General features: G+C 59.9%; 2 protein-coding genes across 5 annotated transcripts; one reads left to right on the forward strand and one right to left on the reverse strand.

Moving 5' to 3' along the window:
- Positions 1-24: 24 nt before the first annotated feature.
- Positions 25-5,061, reverse strand: BTBD17 (BTB domain containing 17). 2 transcript variants are annotated; one of them, XM_054510721.2, is made up of 3 exons: positions 4,977-5,061; positions 3,028-3,304; positions 25-1,478 (listed from the first exon to the last, which is right to left on the reverse strand). In XM_054510721.2, exons 1-3 carry the CDS (start codon positions 5,059-5,061, stop codon positions 404-406), a joined length of 1,437 nt encoding a protein of 478 aa, XP_054366696.1. In that variant the 3' UTR covers positions 25-403. The 2 variants fall into 2 exon arrangements, with proteins under 2 accessions (XP_054366696.1, XP_064439786.1); XM_064583716.1 differs by lacking the exon at positions 4,977-5,061 and having other exon boundaries at positions 3,028-3,981.
- A 1,060-nt stretch (positions 5,062-6,121) lies between these two features.
- Positions 6,122-15,121, forward strand: GPR142 (G protein-coupled receptor 142). Of its 3 annotated transcripts, none has more exons than XM_064583718.1 (4): positions 6,122-6,811; positions 10,822-10,980; positions 11,590-12,402; positions 14,229-15,121. In XM_064583718.1, exons 2-4 carry the CDS (start codon positions 10,845-10,847, stop codon positions 14,603-14,605), a joined length of 1,326 nt encoding a protein of 441 aa, XP_064439788.1. In that variant the 5' UTR covers positions 6,122-6,811; positions 10,822-10,844; the 3' UTR covers positions 14,606-15,121. The 3 variants fall into 3 exon arrangements, with proteins under 3 accessions (XP_064439788.1, XP_064439787.1, XP_045744488.1); XM_064583717.1 differs by lacking the exon at positions 6,122-6,811 and adding an exon at positions 9,386-9,739; XM_045888532.3 differs by lacking the exon at positions 6,122-6,811 and adding an exon at positions 9,390-9,739 and having other exon boundaries at positions 11,590-14,368.
- The last annotated feature ends 4,355 nt before the right edge of the window (positions 15,122-19,476 follow it).

A 19,476-nucleotide genomic window follows, 5' to 3' on the forward strand; every position in this document is an offset into this window, starting at 1 on the left:
CCATTAGGTTGCTTTCACCTGCCCCGTTCCATGTGGGGGTGGGGAACCCTCGGGAAAAGCTAACGAAAGATAAAGGACCCCCACACCTTTGGGACCCTCCTGGGGCTGTTTCTACCTGGGAGCTGGGTGGTTCAATCATCCCCTCAGCTCTCTGAGCATCGGTTTATTCAACCAAGAGCGCGGCCTTCAAGGCAGCGGCGAAATCAGCTCCTGAAACCAGGCACCTGCTCTACCACCCCTCACCTGGCCTCCACCCCAGCTCCAAGGCCGCTGGCACCTGGCCACCCAGGGGGCCAGTGTAGGCACCTCCATTCGCCAGCACCCCCCCCCCGACCCCGGGGGGCCACCCATGCCAGGCGTCTGTTTCCCACTCCGGAGGCGTCCCCGCCCCGGCCCCGCTGGGCTACTTGGGGGTCCGGATGAGGGTGTGGTAGACGGGCTTGACGATGAGGTGCAGGTGCAGGGCGTTCTCCACCAGGTACTCGGAGTTGCGCCGCTGCAGGTCGGCGTGCGCCAGGAAGTCGCCCGCCTCCTCGCTGCTCTGGTGGAAGCTGTAGGCGTGGCGGACCAGCAGGCGGCCATGCTGGCGCGCCCCGACCAGCACGGTCTTCTGGAAGCTCACGCCCGCCGCGTCGCCGCCGCTGCTGGCCGGCGTGACCACCAGGCGCGGCCGGCCGTCCTCCGGGCGCGCGGCGGGCAGCGCGGGGCCCGCGGTGTCCGCGTAGACGGGCCGCAGGCTGACGGGCAGCCAGCGCGGCGAGAAGAGCACGTTCCACGTGACCCGGCGGCCCGCGTCGTGGCCGCTCGGGCCCAGCTGCGTCTGGAAGCTGGTGCTGCGGTCGTCGCGGGCCGGGTTGTTGATGACCCACGGGGCGCCCCAGGCGGGCGCGAGGTAGTTGCGGGGCAGGAAGGCGCTGCCGTTGACGTCGAAGAACTTGGCGAAGTGCAGCGGCGAGGCGGCGTGGAACTGGTAGGCCTGCAGCAGCAGGTCGGCCACCGCCTCGCCGTGGCGCGCCAGGGCCGCCGAGCGCGCCTGCAGCTGGAACAGCTGCGCCGGCGGGATCATGGGGTAGCGGATGGCCCGCAGCGCGCGCTCGGCCACGGCGGGGGGCGGCCGGGTGCGGCCCAGCCACGCCTCGAGCGCGTGGAACAGCTCCAGCTCGTCCTGCAGCACCAGGTCCGAGCGCGGCAGGAGCTGCGCCAGCAGCTCGGGGCTCACGGCGCCCCACTCGGCGCTCGCCGCCACGGCCGACAGGTTCCAGGCCAGGAACTGCAAGCAGCTCTGGCGCAGGGCCTCGTCCCCGGTGCTCACCGCGTAGTGGTACCAGCCCACCGCCGGGCCCGCGCCGCCCGCCAGGTGCGCGCGCATGTAGTCGGCCACGCCGCGCTGCAGGGAGGCCACGCCGTACTTGGTGGCCAGCCTGTGCAGGGGGATGGCCTGGGCCAGCAGCACGGTCAGCTCCCCGCAGTAGAGGTACCTGCGGGAGGGGCGCGCAGAGATGGGGCAGGGTCAGGGCGGGGCCCGCTCTGCCCCCACCCCACACACTCACACACCCCAAGGGGCACCCGGCCTTGGGTGGAGAGCATTGTGGCCAGGGGTGCAAGGGGCGCAGCGGGCCGCGAGGCTTCCTGTCTTCGTCTCAAGGACCGTCTCTTGTGCGGACGTGGAAACAGCGCGCAGTTACTGAGCATCTACTAGGCGCCGAAGTTTAGGCTACCTGGGAGCTGGGTGGCTACAAGACAAACGGGGCTCCTGCCATTGTGGGCTTTATAACCCCGGCCTCAGATCCATACCGTACTTGCAAGTGGGCAAGTCATTTAACTGCACTGAACCTTATGCCAATCATCGGGGAAAGGGGGTACCAGGGTCACGGTGACAGCTGGGGGAGAGTGAACTGGACTTGCTAGGAAGCAAGCCATCGAAACAGGTTAATTCCTTCCACCCTCCTCGCCTTCTCGCCGGCTCATCTTTCTCACTGGATCTTTTCTATTGTGGGTCTTGCTCACTCACTCCTGTCCCCATCTGCTCCCATCCCTCGGCTCACCCTTCCTGCCAGGCCCCCACGGGCACCCGCTCCATGGGAGTGTGGCAGGAGCTGCCCATAGCTGCACCAACACCCAGGTCTCCCCTTTCCCCTGCATTTTAGCCCCACTATTTGCTTCTGGGAATAAAGATGGTTCTCGGCCTCCCTTAGAGTGGGCATGGCCATGTGACTAAATTCTAGCCAATCAGATGACAACAGAGGCACCGGATGGGGTTGGGGGAAGGCTGCTTTGATAGATCTGACTCCTGGGGAGAAGACCCTGTGCCCTTCTGTGTTAACACTCTTCCTACTGCCTGGTATTCTGCAGCCATCTTGTCTACGCCATTAAAACAGGGGTGCCTGGGTGGCTCAGTCAGCTAAGCGTCTGCCTTCGGCTCAGGTCACGATCCCAGGGTCCGGGGATGGAGCCCATGTCCTGCTCCCTGCTCAGTGGGGAGCCTGCTTCTCTTTCTGCCCCTCCCTCCGGCTCTGCTCTCTCTCAAATAAACATATAAAAATCTTTAATAAACAAATAAACTGTGAAAACCGGGTTCCTCTCTCCAACGATAGTGTGAATGGTGCCCCAGGTGGTGGGCTGGGAGCAGGGGATGGGAGAGAGAGCTGCCTTACTCCCCCCAGGCCCGGCGGCTCAGAAACCTGGCCAGACACTAAAGCCACGTGGAGGCTTTAAAATAAAAAATCACTGCTGGGCCCAACCCCAGACCCGAAGCGGACGATCCAGAGCGGGGTTCAGGAATCTGCGGTTTTGCAAAGCCCTCAAGACCAGGTCTGGAAACAGAGCTTGCGGGCGAGGGCAGGGAGTCACGCGAGAGGGCAGTGGGAGAAGGGATGAATGTAAGGCGGTGGCACCTTCATCCTGATGACCTGGGTGGGTGGAGGGAGGGACACAGTGTCCTCTGAGGCGCCAGCGCTTCTGGGAGCCTGGGAGCCGAGGAGCCAGGGCCTGGGAAAGGGAGGGAGGCGCCCCCTAATCCTTGCCCACCTGATGAACTTGTCGAAGACGGCAGCACAATCCCGGGGCTCCTGAAGCGCCACCTCGCTCTGGTTCCTCAGCAGCTCCCGAAACAGCTCGCTGTGCAGGCCGAGCAGCAGGCGGTGTGTGTGGAAGACGCGGACCTCGTCGGTACCCGCCGCCTGCACCCGCAGAACCACGTCGCTGGCGTTGCCCTGCCTTAGCAGCTCCTGCAAGCGCTGGAGCAGCGTCTGGGAGTGGTTGATGGGGGTGCCCGTGGCCTCGCCGCCCACATCGGGTCTCTGAGCTGCAGCAGGAGGGAACGCGGCACGGCTGAGAAGGCCCCCTGGGCCCGGGGCGGGGGTGCCAGCCAGGGGTGCGGAGGGACCAGCTGGAGACGCGTGCGCTTGGGTGCGGGCGGAGGCCGCGTGCATTCCTGTGTGCGCCCGTGGAGCACGCAGATGCATGCGTGTATGTGTGTGTGTGTGCGCGCGCGTGCATGCACAAGCACTTCCCGGGTGGGGAAGCTTGTCAGCCTGACCCTGAGCAGCCCCCCGAGAGGATGCTCTTGCAAGGGGGCTAGATTCCTGGCGAGGAGAGATCATGAGCCAGTGTGGGACAGAATGCCCCAGAACCGGTATCCATGACGCCAGAGAGCCAGGCAAGGGTTGAGGCACCCCACCCCTCTCACCTCCTGAGACAAGCACCAACCAGCTCCTTTGACGGGCATTAAGTGCACAAATAAGCACTCTAGTTTGGGACTGTGATGAATAAGGGAAGTGAGAGTCAGGATAGGGCTACTTGAGGGGCAGAAATCAGGGATGGGGGCGCCTGGGTGGCTCAGTTGGTTAAGCGACTGCCTTCGGCTCAGGTCATGGTCCTGGAGTCCTGGAATCGAGTCCCACATCAGGCTCCCTGCTCAGCAGGGAGTCTGCTTCTCCCTCTGACCCTCCTCCCTCTCATGCTCTCTGTCTCTCATTGTCTCTCTCGCAAATAAATAAAATCTTAAAAATAAATAAATAAATAAATCAGGGATGGCTCCCTGAGGAAGTGACGAGAAGGAGCCAGCCAGAGGACAGGCGCCAGCCCTGCACAGGCCCTTGAAAAGGATGGACTGGCGGTGCTGGGAGCAGCGAGAGGGTCAAGGGGGCCAGAGCACTGAATGGGAGGGGCGAGGCCGAGCGTGAGAAGAGGGCTGCGGGCAGGAGGAGAAGCTGTTTCCTGGCCCAGCTGCCCTCCTGGGTCCTGACCTCTGAGACTGAAGTCCACTGGCAGCAGGTGGCTGGTGGGGGACCAGAGAAAACACAGAGGGTGAGCTGGTGCTGGAAGGGGACTCTCAGGGCACCTGTGTGTCGAGCCTGCCAGGCTGGCCACCCTGGGCCCTTCTCTCGTGTTTCCAGGGAATGCCGTGAGGGTCAGATGGGGACATGCACTCTGTTACAGAAAACTCAGGGACCGAAAAGGCTGCCAACAGCTTCCCCAAACAGAGAACAGTGTGAGGAGCCTCGGAGGGAGACAAGGTGGGTGTCTGACAGCAAGCCACGAGCACCTGCCCCGACACGTACACGCACACACACACGCACGCACGCGCAGGCCATGTGGACTACCAGAAAGAAGGCTCACACGAGAGCAGAGCATCTGTGTATAAGAGACAGGGAGACTGAGGGAGCAGGGGAGGGTGAGAGGTGGGTGGGCAGTTAATTTCCCAGCCCTCCCCTCCCGAAGCTGCCACTTGACGGCGTTCCACCCGGCTGCCACGGCCTGGGTGCCTGGGCCCACCTGTCTGGGACAATGGACAATGGACGGTAGAAAGGTCTTGTCTGTAAGAGCCCCGCCTGCCTCCCCAGCCCTCCCCGCAGGCAGGCGGCCCTCCTCCGTGGAGCTGGACACCGCCCCCTCCCGGCCTCGTGCAGCTAGGGCCGAAAGGTCCTGCCTCTCTTCCCTGCCCTCCACCCCCACCCCACCCACTGCCCACTCACCTGCTCGAGTGGCCAGCCCCACCAAGGTCAGGATGGCCCAGAAGCTGGCCCAGGACCCAGGCTTGGCAGAGCCCAAGCGAAGCATCTTTGTGCCCCGCCCCTGAGCTCCCTGGAGGGACAGTGAAGCCCAGACCACTGTGCTCACATCCCTCCTCCTTATATAGGATTCAGCACAAGGGGATGGCACCCCCCTTCCCGGCCAGCTTCCCTCCCCCCACCCTGCCTCTGCTGAGGATTGGTGGAAACTGGCCCCAGCTGTTGCCCAGGCAACCACTTAAGCCAGAGAGTGGCAGCCTGGGGCTATTGTGCTGCCCGCAGGCCCCCGAGGGGGACAGATCCGGCACCCTCCCCCACGTCTTCCACCACCCAGCAGAACTAGTCGTTTCTCTCCTGGGAGGATTTAGGCTCTCCACAGGGCAGGCCAGGGGCTCCAGGACCTCTGGCAGCTGCTGGCCCAGAGGGTCCCCAGTCCCCAGCCCCAGCGCCCTGGCCCAGTGTCCGTCCTGGCACAGAGCGCTCTTGGCAGCGTCTTGGCTAAAGTGCGATGGTGAGCAGGCTACAAAGGAAGGGTCTGGAAGAGGGGAGAGGAGGAGCAGCTCAGGCCCCCATCCCTCCCCTTCTTCCATTTTGGGGTGGGCTAGCTCTTCAGAGAGCAGGGCAAGGGTCTCGAATAGGGGCCCATGGGACAACTGGTATCATTTCCTCTTCCCTGTCGAGCATGTTCCTGGCCTGCTCTGGGGAGGGTGATGGGCCTTTAGGGAGGTCCCCTGGGGACCGTGACCATCCTCCCCCAGGATCAAGGTCAACCAAGATGGCAGGGCTGGGCCCGGAGCAGTTACACACTGCACCGTGTCCCTCTGCGTGAGATGCCCTCTGCCCAGAGCAGGGCTGGCCCCCTTGCAAGAGGCTGGCCCTCAGCAGACAGCCCACCCCCCTGCCCAACCGGCACAAATCTGGGCTCGGACACTGGAGATGCTGAGGTGGGCACCTGTCTGCCCTGTCGCTTCCTTTAACTCGCCTTCCTGAGTGCCTCAGGTCTCTAGGCTTACCTCTTGGAAGGCTTCTTTTACCAGCTTCTAACTTCCAGATGTAATGTTTCCCTTCCCAGAGTTCCAAGGAGACACACAGCAGACCCGGCATCCCGCCTCAACTGCAGGAGAAATCGAGGCAGAGAGCTAGGTCACAGTCTCAGTTGGGTCAGTGCGGAGGAGTGCTCTTCTAAATCCAAATGAATAGAGAGAGGAGGGTGGGGTCTAGAGCCCAAGGGGAGTGGGTGGGTCCGTGTGTTCTGTTGAGGCCTCACCCTCTTGGGGAGCAAGTGGGGCCTGGCCCAGCTCTTCCTGGGACGGACTCTGCTTTAAGCTCGATGAACCGATGGACTGAGAGATCCAGCTCCGTCTCCCCCGAGGCTGGGTCCTTGACTCGGGATGGAGCCTGCCCTCCCTTGCTCTCTGGGTCCCAGGCACGAGCTCCATGCATTGATTTCTGCTGCTCTGGGCTGGCACAGACACACCACAGCTCCACCCCCTCTCCAGAGCTGCAGAGAGAGCAAGAATTGGGTCTGGCACCTGCCTCGTCCGGGTTGGCAGAGATGGAGCAATCCAGCGCAGCGGAAACCCCTCCCGGGTGCCCTGACCTTCACGCCTGGCTCCCCTCGTCCAGATCCACCATCCCTTGGCTGCCTGCCTGCCCTTCCCATGGACTGTACCACCTCCCCGGCCTGGACCAGCAAGACAGAGCCTCAGTGTGATGGGGTTCCTGGCCTCCGAGAGCACCCCTGTTTCCATGTGCAATGCTTTTCAGGAGGAGCGTTATCTGATGATAAAGAGACGTTGGTAAGAGAACCCACTTACTCAGAAACCCGGCTTTCCGTAAACTCTTTTCTTAACTCCAGCCTCCTTGGGGCTGTATCTGCTTTTCTAGAAGGTAGAGTCCATCTGTGTTGGAATCTCCCGTGCTCTACTTAGAAGCCAGGACACCAGTATTTTCTAAGCACGCTGGGTGATTGTCATGTACACACAAGCTAAGATTTACCCCCCGGAGTAAGATGGATGCCATTCCGAGTGTGCAGGGATCGGGAGGCCCCAGATGACCAAGAAGACTCGGAAGGGTCGCCTCTGACCCCCCATCTCTGAGAGGCCCCTCCTCCTACAATTGCTAACTTCGTTGTCCCTGAACCTCCTCTAACGATTTAGAAGCTGACTTTCCAGAAATAGGCATTCTCTTTTCTCGGTTTCTTAGTCTGAGAGTTGTTGGAGTGTGTGGTGTGTGGTGTGTGTGTGTGTGTGTGTGGTGTGTGTGTGCATGCACATACGTGCATGAGTGTCGTGTGCGAGAGTCTTGGAGCAGGAGAGAGAAAGGAGGGCATTTGCCCTGCACGGCCGTTGAGATAGAGGATCTGAGACACTCCATTTTATTTTGCCCTGTGGATCTGGAAGCTCCATCATTCCTTGAGAGCAAGTCTGATGAGCTCACAAGCTAGAACAATTCCCAGAGAGGAGTGCTACTTCCTGCCTGAGACAAAGAGTGTTTATAACCTAAGTGATTTGTCTGAGCTCTCACGGCAGCCAGGATTCAAATGCCACTTTTCTGCTTGACTTTCTTCCCATGACCCTACACTGGGTCCCTACATGGGAAGCTATTTCAGACAGATATGATCCCCATTGGGCAAGGAATCTCTAGTGCTGTAAAAGCCACTGAAAATTCTTGCGGGCTTGGGGCAGGATGGTTTTCTGTATCTGCAGAATGGGTGATGAGACGCTGGATGGGGGTAATACCCACCCCAGAGCGGTGGGTCCCCAGACCCAGCCCTACCTAGAGTGTGGACTCCCTTAGATCTGTAACATCTCCCTTCCTGAGCTAGGGTGCCTTCAGACACTTAGATTGGGGAATAGGGGATCCTGAGTTTAGGTTCCAGGCCAGTGTACTCGGGGGTGGGGGCACACTAATAATAAACAAGAAGGAATCTTTCCCTGAAGGAAGTCACAGGCTACTGGAAGCTTCCGGAGAGCCAGGCTGCACCGTCACAGTGGCAGATCCACTCTCCTGCCCTGGCACCCGCTACCGTGATATCCACCCCCCACAGCAATGCCCCTCCCTATCTGAGTGTTCTGTCTGACCCACATCCCCTTCCTCCCTAAAGCCTGAGCTCACAGTGGCCTCTTCCTGCCTGTGCACCTGTTCTTTGGGGGAAGGTTGTGTGAGGGGGTGACAAGTGAACAGCTCTGGGGTTCAAATCCCCATGCCACAGGGTGGCTCTGCGGCCCTAGCCTGGTTGCTGAATTTCTCTGAGCTTCCGTCCCCTCTTGTGTGAAATGGAAGTCACCAGAGTTAGCTTATGGGGCTGCCTTGAGGGTGACAAGTGTAGGAACAAGAGTAAGAGCTCAGGAAATGTTGCCGGAGCCCCTCACACATGCTTGGTCTTTTCAACCTGACTGTAAGCAGCTCCTCGTTGCCCCATAGCCTCGTGGTGCAGGGAGGTGGTGTCCTCAGAAGCAGAATTATCTGTGCTTCTTGCATTCTCTGGGGCTGGGGTCCTGGCACACGGCCTGGGGGTCTGAGTGGGTCGTGCCTGTTCTGGTCCTGCTCTACCCACCCAGAGGACCTGGCCAAAGCCCGTGGACTCCCTGGAGGCCTGCAGGGTCAGAACACGGCCATCAGGGGGCAGCAAGTCCTCTGTGATAGCCCAGGTGGGTGTGAAGGTGGGAGTGGGGCTGAGGGTCCAGGTAGCCCCAGCCCCAGATGTGGGATCTATCTTAGGGAGCCCAGAAGCCAGCTCTGTTACATGCCCAGAGATGGGCATGGGAAGTGATTCCAGGCTGGACCTCGGCTCTCCTCCGGAGTCAGGCCACACGTTTGTCCCTGGTGCCCACTGTGGGCCACACTGGTCACGTCCCCGAGGGGGTGGGGGGAGCCAGTGGGCACAGATTCCAGTCTCTCCAGAGTGCCCACTGCACCTGCAGGTGTTTATCTGCCAGTGACTAATATTCCCGGGGGGATGGTCCATTTCACCAAGGCTAGGAAAACAACAGCTCGTGGGGCCCCTGGGTCTTGGATTCCCAGAGCTGCTGGTGGCCTGGTCAGGCTTGTCCGGGTGGTCACTGCCACCACTGCGCGCGGCTGCCTGCCTTCCACCCCCACAGCCCCCCGGGGAGCCTCCTTGTCCCACTGCCTGCCGCCGCTGCCTTTAAACCTGGCCCATGCGGCCTCCCTCTAGATGTGAGCTCTGCCCATGGCGGCCTCACCCCTGCCCTGCACTGGTTCCCCCCTACTCCCCTTATGCCCTCCTGTCTGACGCCACAGATGGGATCCTTCTGCCTTGTCCAGAAGTCCTCACCCTCAGGATGTAAATGCCCTGGCTGAGCCCAGGCCAGTCCCCAGAGTGCCCTGGAGCACAACGCAGCCTATCCAGAGCCCCAGTCCAGTCCCCTCCTCCAGGCCTCCCTCTCAGCCTGACCCCTGCCTGTGCAGCCTCGGGGGATCCTGGTTTGCTCCAGGCAGCATCCACTGTGGAGATTCATTCCCCTGAGCCTCGGCCCCACCCTTTCCTTCCTCCTCCTCCCTCCTCCCACCACCCCACCTCTCTGCACTGACCGGCTCAGTCTCGACCGGCTCAGTCTCAGTGCTGCGGGAAGAATCGTAGGGCAAACCACCCCTTGGAGAGCTGGTGATGCTGGGAGGGAGCTGCAGGGACTCCCAGAAAAGCCACGAGGTGACATACGACTCAGGACCCAGGAGCATGACGCTTGAGGGGCGGGAGGCAGGTAAAGTATCCAGAACAAGGTGGGAGGGGAGAGGACAGTGGCAGGCAGGTGAGGGACAGGCGAGGAATCTAGAAGTTTGAAGCTGATCACCAGTGAGAGGTGGGCGGGGAAACTAGGCTTAGCTGGGGTGGGGGAGGGGGGCGACATGCGGGCAGGGGGAGGGCAGGGATGACTGGGGGTGGGACTTCAGCAGGAAATCAAAAGCTGGACCCTGAAACCTAAAGATCTAAAGTGTGGGCTGAGGGGTGCCTGGGTGGCTCAGTTGCTAAGTGTCTGCCTTTAGCTCAGGTCATGGTCTCAGGGTCCTGGGATCGAGCCCTGCATCGGACTCCCTGAGCCTACTTCTCCCTCTCCCACCCCCCGACCTCGCTTGTGTTCCCTCTCTCGCTGTGTCTCTCTCTCTGTCAAATAAATAAATAAAATCTTTAAAAAAAATAAAAAAATAAATAAAGTGTGGGCTGAGAGGAGCAAGGACCAGCGTATGTGGTCACCTTACTTCTCTGGACTCAGTTTCCCCATCTGAAAACCAGGGCCATCCCAGCTCCAGTAGTGCTAACCTTAGAAAGAGGGCTGCTCTTTAGGGAAGAAGAGCAGGAAACCTAGTAGTGTCACCCTTTAGAGACGAGTTGGCTGCTGAGTAGAGCCGAGGGGCTTCTGTGAAGCACTGGGGGTGAGAATCACCCAGGCTGCTCGCTAAAAACACAGCTGCCCAAGCCCCACTCGGGACCCCGGCTCAGACTGCCTGTGGCGAGGCCCAGGAATCTGCATGCTCAAATGGGCGCCCCCCGCCCCCCTGACTATGCCGTCCAGTCTGTTTCAGGGCCCTGCCTTCCAGGCAGAAGATGCACCTCGAGCAATGCAATGGAGAAATAGTGTCCATGGCAGCAAGAAATGCCACGGAGGACTTCTTCCCTTTAATGGGGGAGTCAGGGGTGGGGTGGGGTGGACCTGGCAATGGGGATTGCCATTTGCTGGGCCTGACCAGGGGATGTGCAGAGAATAGGGAGGAATAATGATCTCAGGGGCAGGGGCAGGCTGGAGAGAGACCTAAAACTCTAACCCGACCCTTGCTTCCTCCCTAGATGGCCCACCACGAGCGACCCTGATGCCCACAGCTAACGGCAGTGGGCCAAGCCAGGAGTTGGGAGGCCATTGGCCAGAAATCCCAGAGCGGTCCCCGTGTGTGGCTGGTGTCATCCCTGTCATCTACTACAGCATCCTGCTGGGCCTGGGGCTGCCTGGTGAGTGGGAAGCTGGGGTCTGGGAGTTGGGGATGGGCGGAAATGGGGGTCCTCCTTCGATGGGTGCCTCTGAGACCCAGAATCTTAGACTCCAGGACACTCTTTGACTTTATAGGGTGATCTGGGTCACTGGGGAGCAAAGCATCGTGGGGAGTAAAAGTGAGGGGCCAGGATTTGGGGTGCTCATGGCTAAAGCCAAGGTTTCACCAAAAGGGACAGCCCCCTCCACCCCCCTGGCTAGGCATGTAGGACTGCCTTCAGCTCGGTTGAAATCTTCCGCTACGGTCCACTGCTTCTGAGAGCAGCAGAGCTAGGGGACAGGTGGGGAAGTGGAGGCAGGAAAGGACAGATGGTGTCAGCCTTGGGGAATTACCCACCCCTGCCCGTGTGTAGGGCCTTGCCCCCGGGTGAAGTCAATGGCCTGTGGTGGATGGATGGACAGGGCAGGGCTGACCTGGTTAGTCTCCCTGATAAAGTGAGCTTTTAGAAGGGTGTGGAAAGAGGAAAAGAGAAGCCAGGGAGAGGAGAGGGATGAAGATAACACCTTGGAAACATAGTCTAAGCAGCCCTTCTAATGCCTCTGCCCTCTGTGACCTCTGTCGCCATCAGTCAACCTCCTGACCACAGTGGCCTTGACCCGGCTGGCCACCAGAACCAGGAAGCCGTCCTACTATTACCTTCTGGCTCTCACGGCCTCGGATATCGTCACCCAGGTGGTCATCGTGTTCGTGGGTTTCCTCCTGCAGGGGGCCATGCTGGCCCGGCAGGTGCCCCAGGCTGTGGTGCGCTCGGCTAACATCCTGGAGTTTGCCACCAACCATGCCTCAGTCTGGATTGCTGTCCTGCTCACGGTGGACCGCTACAGCGCCCTGTGCCACCCGCTGCGTCACCGGGCCGCCTCGTCCCCAGGCCGGACCCGCCGGGCCATCGCCACTGTCCTCGGTGCCGCCCTGTTGACGGGCATCCCCTTCTACTGGTGGCTGGATGTGTGGAGGGACGCGGACGCCCCCAGCATGCTGGACGAGGTCCTCAAGTGGGCTCACTGCTTCACGGTCTATTTTATCCCTTGTGGCGTCTTCCTGGTCACCAACTTGGCCATTGTCTGCCGGCTGCGGAGGAAGAGCCAGAGTGGGCTACGGCCCCGGGTGGGCAAGAGTACAGCCATCCTCCTGGGCGTCACCACCCTCTTCGTCCTCCTTTGGGCACCCCGGATCTTTGTCATGCTCTACCACCTGTATGTGGCCCCCGTCCACCGCGACTGGAGGGTCCACCTGGCCTTGGACGTGGCCAACATGGCCGCCATGCTCAACACGGCAGTCAACTTTGGCCTCTACTGCTTTGTCAGCAAGACTTTCCGGGCCACCATCCGAGAGGTCGTCCACGATGCCCACCTGCCCTGCACGCTGGGGTCACGGCCAGAGGGTACGGTGGTGGACCCTGCGCTAAAGCCTCCAGGACTTCCCAGAGGGGCAGAACGGTAGAGGCAGGGCCCAGCCAGGGTGCTTGGGGGCGGCTCGGGGCCGGATTTACTGCTGCCTTTGTGGTGTGTCCGCAAGACTTTATCAACACCCTACTTCGCCATCTGAGGGTGGGGCGGGGAAGGCTCCTTCCTGTGGGGGCGGCTCCCCAGGTGCGGGGGCGTCCAATTTATCCAACTCTCACATTAGCTTCACCAGCAGTTCCGACTTCCTGGCCCAAGGAGAGGGCTCTGCCAGGCACAGGCTAATAAAGTCAGCTGCTCTGGGCATTCCTCTGTGGGGGACATTTCACCTGGCACGTTATGAAGGCTGGATTAACGTGGGTTGGATGAATGAATGAAAGGCAAGATGGATGGGTGGATGGATGAATGGATGGGTGGACGGAGGGATAGGAATAATCTCCAGTCACCACCCCGCCCCCACTCCCCCAGAGCCTACCTCTCACTCCCTGAGTCATCACTTCTCTGGCTTCCAGTGGCAAGGCCAGGATGAAAGGAAGCCATCAGTAGGATCTCAGGTATATTCGAGGCTGGGGGAAGCCATGAGTAAGGGGAGGGGGGCTTCTTGGGAAAAGGGGTGATCTTAAAGCAGATTAGGTGTCCCAGCCCTGGGGAGACACCACCCCTTGAGTCTCAAGCATCCTGCTACCATTCCAGTTAACTCCCTGCCCTGAGGCCAGAACAGGTTCAGGGACCCAGAATAGCCCTAGGGTTTTCATTGTTGCAGCTGAGGAGATAGGAAATGCCTCTCAGCCCTGGAGGGGGGGATGGGAAGGGAGGACTCAGCCCACTCCACTTGGGGGAGGGCCTCTTACTGCACCACAGGAAGGAAGGCCCAGCAGATCAGGTCCCCGGGGCTCTGCCCAGCCCCTCCCAGCCTCTCCTGGGCCCCTCTCTCCGCCAGGGTGCCAGCCCAGAGGAGCAGCTGGGAGAGATTAGCAGATGGACCTCCCACCTGCTCTGGGCTTTGGGTAAACACATTAGTCGCTGCCGCTTTCTGCTTCCCAGTCAGTCAGGCTGAGCTGACCTTTCCCCCTGACTGGGAGGTCCAGGCTGGGGCCCACCAGCACCCAACCCTTTAGTGGGATGGCCTAGCAGAAAGAGCCAAAAATGCACGGGGCACACCGTCAGTGCAAAATAAATGCTTGGCTTTCCTCTTCTCCCCAGAATGGGGGTGTCCAGGAGGGGACTTTCAGCCATACCCAAAAGGAGAAAAGGCAGGCCCTCCATCCTTTATCCGTAATTCTAAAGAGCTCTGAAAACCAAAACATTTGTCCCAGGTTTGCCACGGTCACATTTAGTGGCAAAACCTGACCCGACCTGAGGCAGGACGAGGGAGCGTGGACACAGTGGTTCCCTGCCGACTCTCTGCGGGTGTGGCTGCTGGAACCAAGATCGAGCGTGTGGGACAGGCCACGCGTGACCCTTCTCTGTTCTGAAAAGTTCTGAATTCTGGGACCCATCTGGTCCCAAGTTCAGAGAGAGGAAGGGGGACCCCCAGGCACCACCACTGCTGGTGGTGCGGGGTCCAGGCTGACCCTGAGTGTGCCGGGGGCACGGAGCGTCCCCCCATGTGCACACGGATGCGCCCTTGGGCAGGAGTGGATGCGCCAGGGCTTCCTACCTTGCTTAAGGAGGAGGGCATGCAAGGACAGGTATCCCGGGGAAGAGCAGGCCCTATAGGTTGGGGCAATGCTTCCCAGCCCACTGGAGGGGCCAAGTCTGCCCTACAGAGGGAGGCACTGGGAAGAAAGTTGCCTTTCTGATGCAGAACCAAATGGAACACCATGGAGGAGAGACCTTCTTCCTACTCTAAGAAACCTCCGAGAGCCCTCCAGTATCAGAAAAGAGCATTGTCGTGGAAGGCGGTACCTGGCCAGTGGGCTGTCCTCGAGAAGACCCATTCACTCACCAGTTCCTGAGCACTGGCGAAACCAAGAACTTCCAGAAACAGGTGGGGAGGCTCTGTGGAGGCAGATAGGGGGCTTTGTACAGGTAGAGGCGTGGAACCGCCAGAACCAGGGTGTTAATATGAATGTGACCTCATGCGGACCCACAGGCTGGAGCGACATCAGTTTTTCCAAACAACCCTGTGTCCTGAGTATAGTCACCATTTTACACCGGGGACATGGGAGCCCAGAGAGGTGACATGCTGAGCACATGGCCTTCCGCTGGTGAGGAGTGAGTCTGCCGGTTCCTGCTCCGGATCCTGCTCCTCTGAGTGCCTCTCAGGGGCTCTCAGGGGCAGCAGATTGGGGGAAGGGCCGCTTCGGGGATGCTTTGTGTCACTTACAACTTTTTGGTCCTGGACTTACTAGATTCGGAAACCACGATCATAGTTTCCCAGTAAGATGGATTGAGCAACAGTTCATTTTTTTTTATTATTATGTTATGTTAATCACCATACATTACATCATTAGTTTTTGATGTAGTGTTCCATGGAGCAACAGTTCATTTAAAAGTCTTTGTAAACTTGGGGCGCCTGGGTGGCTCAGTCGTTAAGCATCTGCCTTCGGCTCAGGTCATGATCCCAGGGTCCTGGGATCGAGCCCCGCATCGCATCGAGCCCCGCATCGCATCGAGCCCCACATCGCATCGAGCCCCGCATCGCATCGAGCCCTGCATCGAGCTCCCTGCTCAGTGGGAGGCCTGCTTCTCCCTCTCCCTCTCCCACTCCCCCTGCTTATTTATGTTCCCTCTCTCACTGTGTCTCTCTCTGTCAAATAAATAAATAAAAATCTTTAAAAAAAAAAAAGTCTCTGTACTTTAACAAAATGAAGAGCTCATCGCTTTGATAAGCAGATCACTGACGTGCAAAGTATTATTAAAACTGCTCCTGCAGCTGCCTTCGCGCATTTTTATTGTTAACTCTCAAGGGCTTCGGGAAGGAGGCCAAGACCACAGTGGCGTGGCTCACCCTTCTCTCCTTGGCCAGCCCATCTGCAGAGTCTACTAGAGATGGTCTCAGTTCCACACTGAGCGTAGTTTTTAGTTCAGAAGAGTTTTCCTTATGTTCCGACTCCTGATTGGGATGCTGGCCCCCCTTTTCCCTTGTGCTCGGGCAGGAGAGCAGATGTGCTGTTGGCCAGGCTTCCCGGGTCCCCTCTGTCCAGTCCACCGTCCCCAGAGCGTCTCCAGTTGGGGCTCAGAGGCTTGCCCGGCTTTCCAGCATTGCCCACGCTTCCCTGCTTCCTGCAGCCACGTCCTGCGTTCTCCCAAGTGGGGGTCAGCACTCGGGGCTTCCAGAGCGTGCTCACTGCCCCCCACCCCCCGCCCCGGCCCTGGTGCCGCCTCTGCTGGTTTACTTCCAGCTCCATCCAGCTTTCCCCTTGAGAGGCTCCACTGCTCTTTCCCCTTTTTCTTTTTGTCCACAAAAAGGGACACACGGGTTGGGTAAAAGGGGCCCAAGGCTGTCCTCGTCCTGCTGGGGTGGGGAGTGGGAGCGGGCAAGATGGGGACAAGGGGAAAGGCTTCTAGGAGGACCTGCTGTTTTCAGCAACCACGCTGGGGAGGGGTCCGTCCCCCACCCACCCTGAGCAGGACTTACTGAATTAAACATTGAGCCCTTTGGTCAGCCAGATGATAGATGTGGTGGCAGGGACAATGGGACGGTCTTTGACATGGGAGTCTTGGGGCTCTTGGCCTTCCCCACGCCCACCTCCTTTGTCAACGTGAAGCTGGAGCTCTTCAGAGGGTCTTGGGGCCCACCCCCTCCTTTTGCCTGTGGCTATGGGCTCAGACAGCAGGGGGCGCTGCAGGACTGGCAGCACAGAAACCGACTGGCAGGGCTTTAAGCCAGATTTGTAGAAAGATCCAAGATACTGCAGAGTGTGCTTGCCCTGGGGCCCCCAGCCAGCCTGGGGAGTGGCTGGGTGGGAGGGATCAGCCATTCTCCCTGTCACTCTCCTCCACCCTGAAGCCGAGCCAGCTGCCACGTTGGGGTTGGTGAGCCCAGAGGGCCCACTGGTCACTGCAGTTTTCCCAGATCATTCTGGTGGTTGGAATGGTTTCCTGTGCGTGTCACTGTGTAAAGGGCCCTTTCATTGGCCTCCTCCCTCCACCCATGGCAGGGTCCAGCCAGCCCCTCCCACTGGCCTCCCAGTCAGGGGAACTGCCTTCCCCACGGTGGGGAGCTTGCCCCGCGATCAGTGCCTCTGGGGTCCCCGCTCACCCCACCCTAGTCCAGCTCCACCTGGCCCCACCCCCTGGCCAGAGGGTCCTGGCCATGGCAGCCACTTTGGCATCCAAGGGAGTTTGAGCCTTGGCAGCGGCCCCACATGACAAGGATGGAGGGAAAGGGGCCGGGGAGGTGTGGAAGGAGGGAGACTGCCAAACCCCGCAGTGAGTCATGAGCAGAGGTGGGACCCAGGGAGGTTCCATCCCTGCCTGGAACCTTCCCTGGAGCCCACTGAGTTCCTCCTTCTGATCACAAAGCAGGAGGGAGTGTCTTTTGCCCGCCCCACCCCTGCCAGCCCTACTGACCTCACCAGCCTGCAGCCCCCCATTCCTAGCTAGGACGGCCTGGGGGGCCTCTGGGAGCATGGGTAGCAGGCCTAGGCTGGGGCTGCCATGCTGGGGCGCTCGCCCATCGTTTAGGGAAGAAGGGAAGGTGGAGGCTGATCCAGGGCCAGCCAACCATGAGACTCCCACCGCCTCCTGTTGGAGGCTCCTCCCAGGCCTCCACACCTCTGTCCAAGTAGCCTGGAAAGGGGACACCCCCCCCCCCGCTGGCCCCTGCCCGGAAGAAGGTAGGCCGCTTGCCTGGCAGTCCCTCACCTTCTCTGTAAAAGGAGAGCTGAGTGGGTTAGAGCTTGACTTAGGCCCAGGCCACCATGAGGTTTGAGCAAGGGAGCCCCACCTGCCCTCCTACTGGGCAGGAGTGTTGCTGGGGGCCAGGGGCATGAGGGCACAGCTGGCCTCTTACCCACAGGTTCCCCCCTCCAACGCCCCGGAGTCCTGACCCCAAGACCCCATCCCTCTGGCCTGCTGTGAGGGGCCGGTCCACCTGCCCTCCAGCTCAGCCTGGGCAGAGGCTCCTTGGACACCACCCCTCGCCCCGGCTGCCCTCTGGTGGCTGCTGGAGGTGAAAGAGTTAACTGGTCTGTGGTGTTTCCTTCCCGGACTCGCCTAGATGTATATTTAGCAGGCCCAGCTAGAGCTAGGAATGCCAAAATGCCCTGGCACGGCAGCCGCTGATTCGCCACAATACCCCTCGGAGGCTGGGGGGAGGGCAGTGCGGTGGGAGGAGGGGGGCGGGCGCCATGGGGGTGGGATGGTGGAAGGGGAGAGGGACCACTGGACGACGGGGGCAGGGATGTGCGAGTGGGCTTGGAAGGAAAGCTGTGGTCTCACGGGGCATCCAGGCCCAGGTGGAGAGAAAGGGAGGGTGTTGCTCTTTTTCTGTGGGAGAAGGACCCGGGTGACCCAGTCTCCCAGGGACGTGGGAGGGTTGCTGGAGAACAGGTCTGGGATCAGAGGGCTTCCCGGTGAGGGGTGATGGGACAGGGCTGCTGGGAGAGCTCCTTCGACCACCTGCTGAAATGGCCCAGGCCTGGGGAAGTGGGAACTGAGTATCCGCCCTAGGGTATATCCTGGTTTGGGTGCCCCTCCCCACTCCCACCCCCACCCCACCCCCACCCCGCCCCGGCTGGCTGGAGGTGGCCAGAGGCGGCCAGAGGCGAGACAGCTGGTGAGCGCCTTGCTGGGTGCTGCACTGTCACTCTGGGACGTGCAGACATGGCGGGGCTGGGGCGGAAGAGTGGTTCTAAGGGTTCCCTCCCAGTGGGGCATCCCCTGCCAGCAGAGGATGGGCTCTCACTTTGCCGGAGTGAACAGCAGGCTCGAAAAGATCCAGGGATTGCCTGCCACCAAGACATGCCAGTTGTTACTGGTTTTAGTCTGTCTTGGTTCTCCTGACCAGGGGGTAGCACCCGTCTAGAATTTTCTGTGTCACAAACTCTCATGGAGGCAACGAACCAAACCCCTTCCCCAGAGTGCCCTCTCTACAGACAATGAAGATAGCTAACCCTTCTCTGACACCAGTGCACTGCATGACCTTGGGAAAGTCATTTCCAACCTCAGGGTGTGGAGGTTGGATTAGGTGGGGCCTGTGGTCACGTCCACGGGCAAGCTCCTCAGCCCCAGATGTGGCACCTTGTAGAAAAGGTAGCATCTTCTCAGCCTTTCCCACATCCCAGGCACCAGGCTGAGTGTTTTGTATGCACCATCTCATAGAATCCTTACACTAACACCACCAGGCAGGAATTGCTATGTCCATTTTACAGATGGACATACTGAGAGTCAAAGAGGTTAAGTCATTTGCCCAAAGAACACACAACTGGGTGGGGAGAGGCAGGGCTCGGATCCAGGCCTATTTATCTCTGGGCTCTGTACATCTAACCATTGTGCAAGGCTTGGGGAGATGCTGGAGTTGGCAGAGAGCCCAGATCCAGAAGGGGTGTGCAAAGGGAAGTCTCATGTCCAAGTACACGTGAGCACATGCCCCTTTATTCTAACTCTTGGAGTCAGGTGAAAACAGTGACTAGTTTGTAAAGTAGATGTAAAGTTGGAAAGATGGGCTCGTCCCGGAGTGAAAGGCCTCTCTGTGTGGCAGGCTGAGCTTCTGAAGGTTCTTAGGATTGTGTTCTAGAAAGATCCTACTGGCGGCACTATGGAGAATGGATCAAAGCTGGAAACTGGAGACCCTTGAGACCGGTGGCTAGTCCAGGCGAGAGAGGGTGAGGCCAGGATGGAGGGGCCCAGATGCTCCTGCAGGGTCTGCTGAGTTTGGAGGAAACCTGGGGACAGAAGGAGGAAATGCTCTCCCTGCCATGGCCCCTGGAGCACTGCTGGGGAGAGAGAAGTTTCCACCACTACCTGAACTGACCTACTGACCATGCTGTGCTTGTGAGAACTTAGCCCAGGTCCAGGCATTCAGAAATGTTCCTCCAGACGTTGGACATGTACCCAGAGGGAGTCTGAAGGCAAGGGGTAGTTGGGGATGGGCCCAGAAAGCCACC

This window comes from Mirounga angustirostris, unplaced genomic scaffold, assembly GCF_029215605.1.
Source record: "Mirounga angustirostris isolate CCGP_5_RB_7025 unplaced genomic scaffold, mMirAng1.0.hap1 SCAF_17, whole genome shotgun sequence".
In the NCBI taxonomy this organism is placed as follows: Eukaryota; Metazoa; Chordata; class Mammalia; order Carnivora; family Phocidae; genus Mirounga; species Mirounga angustirostris.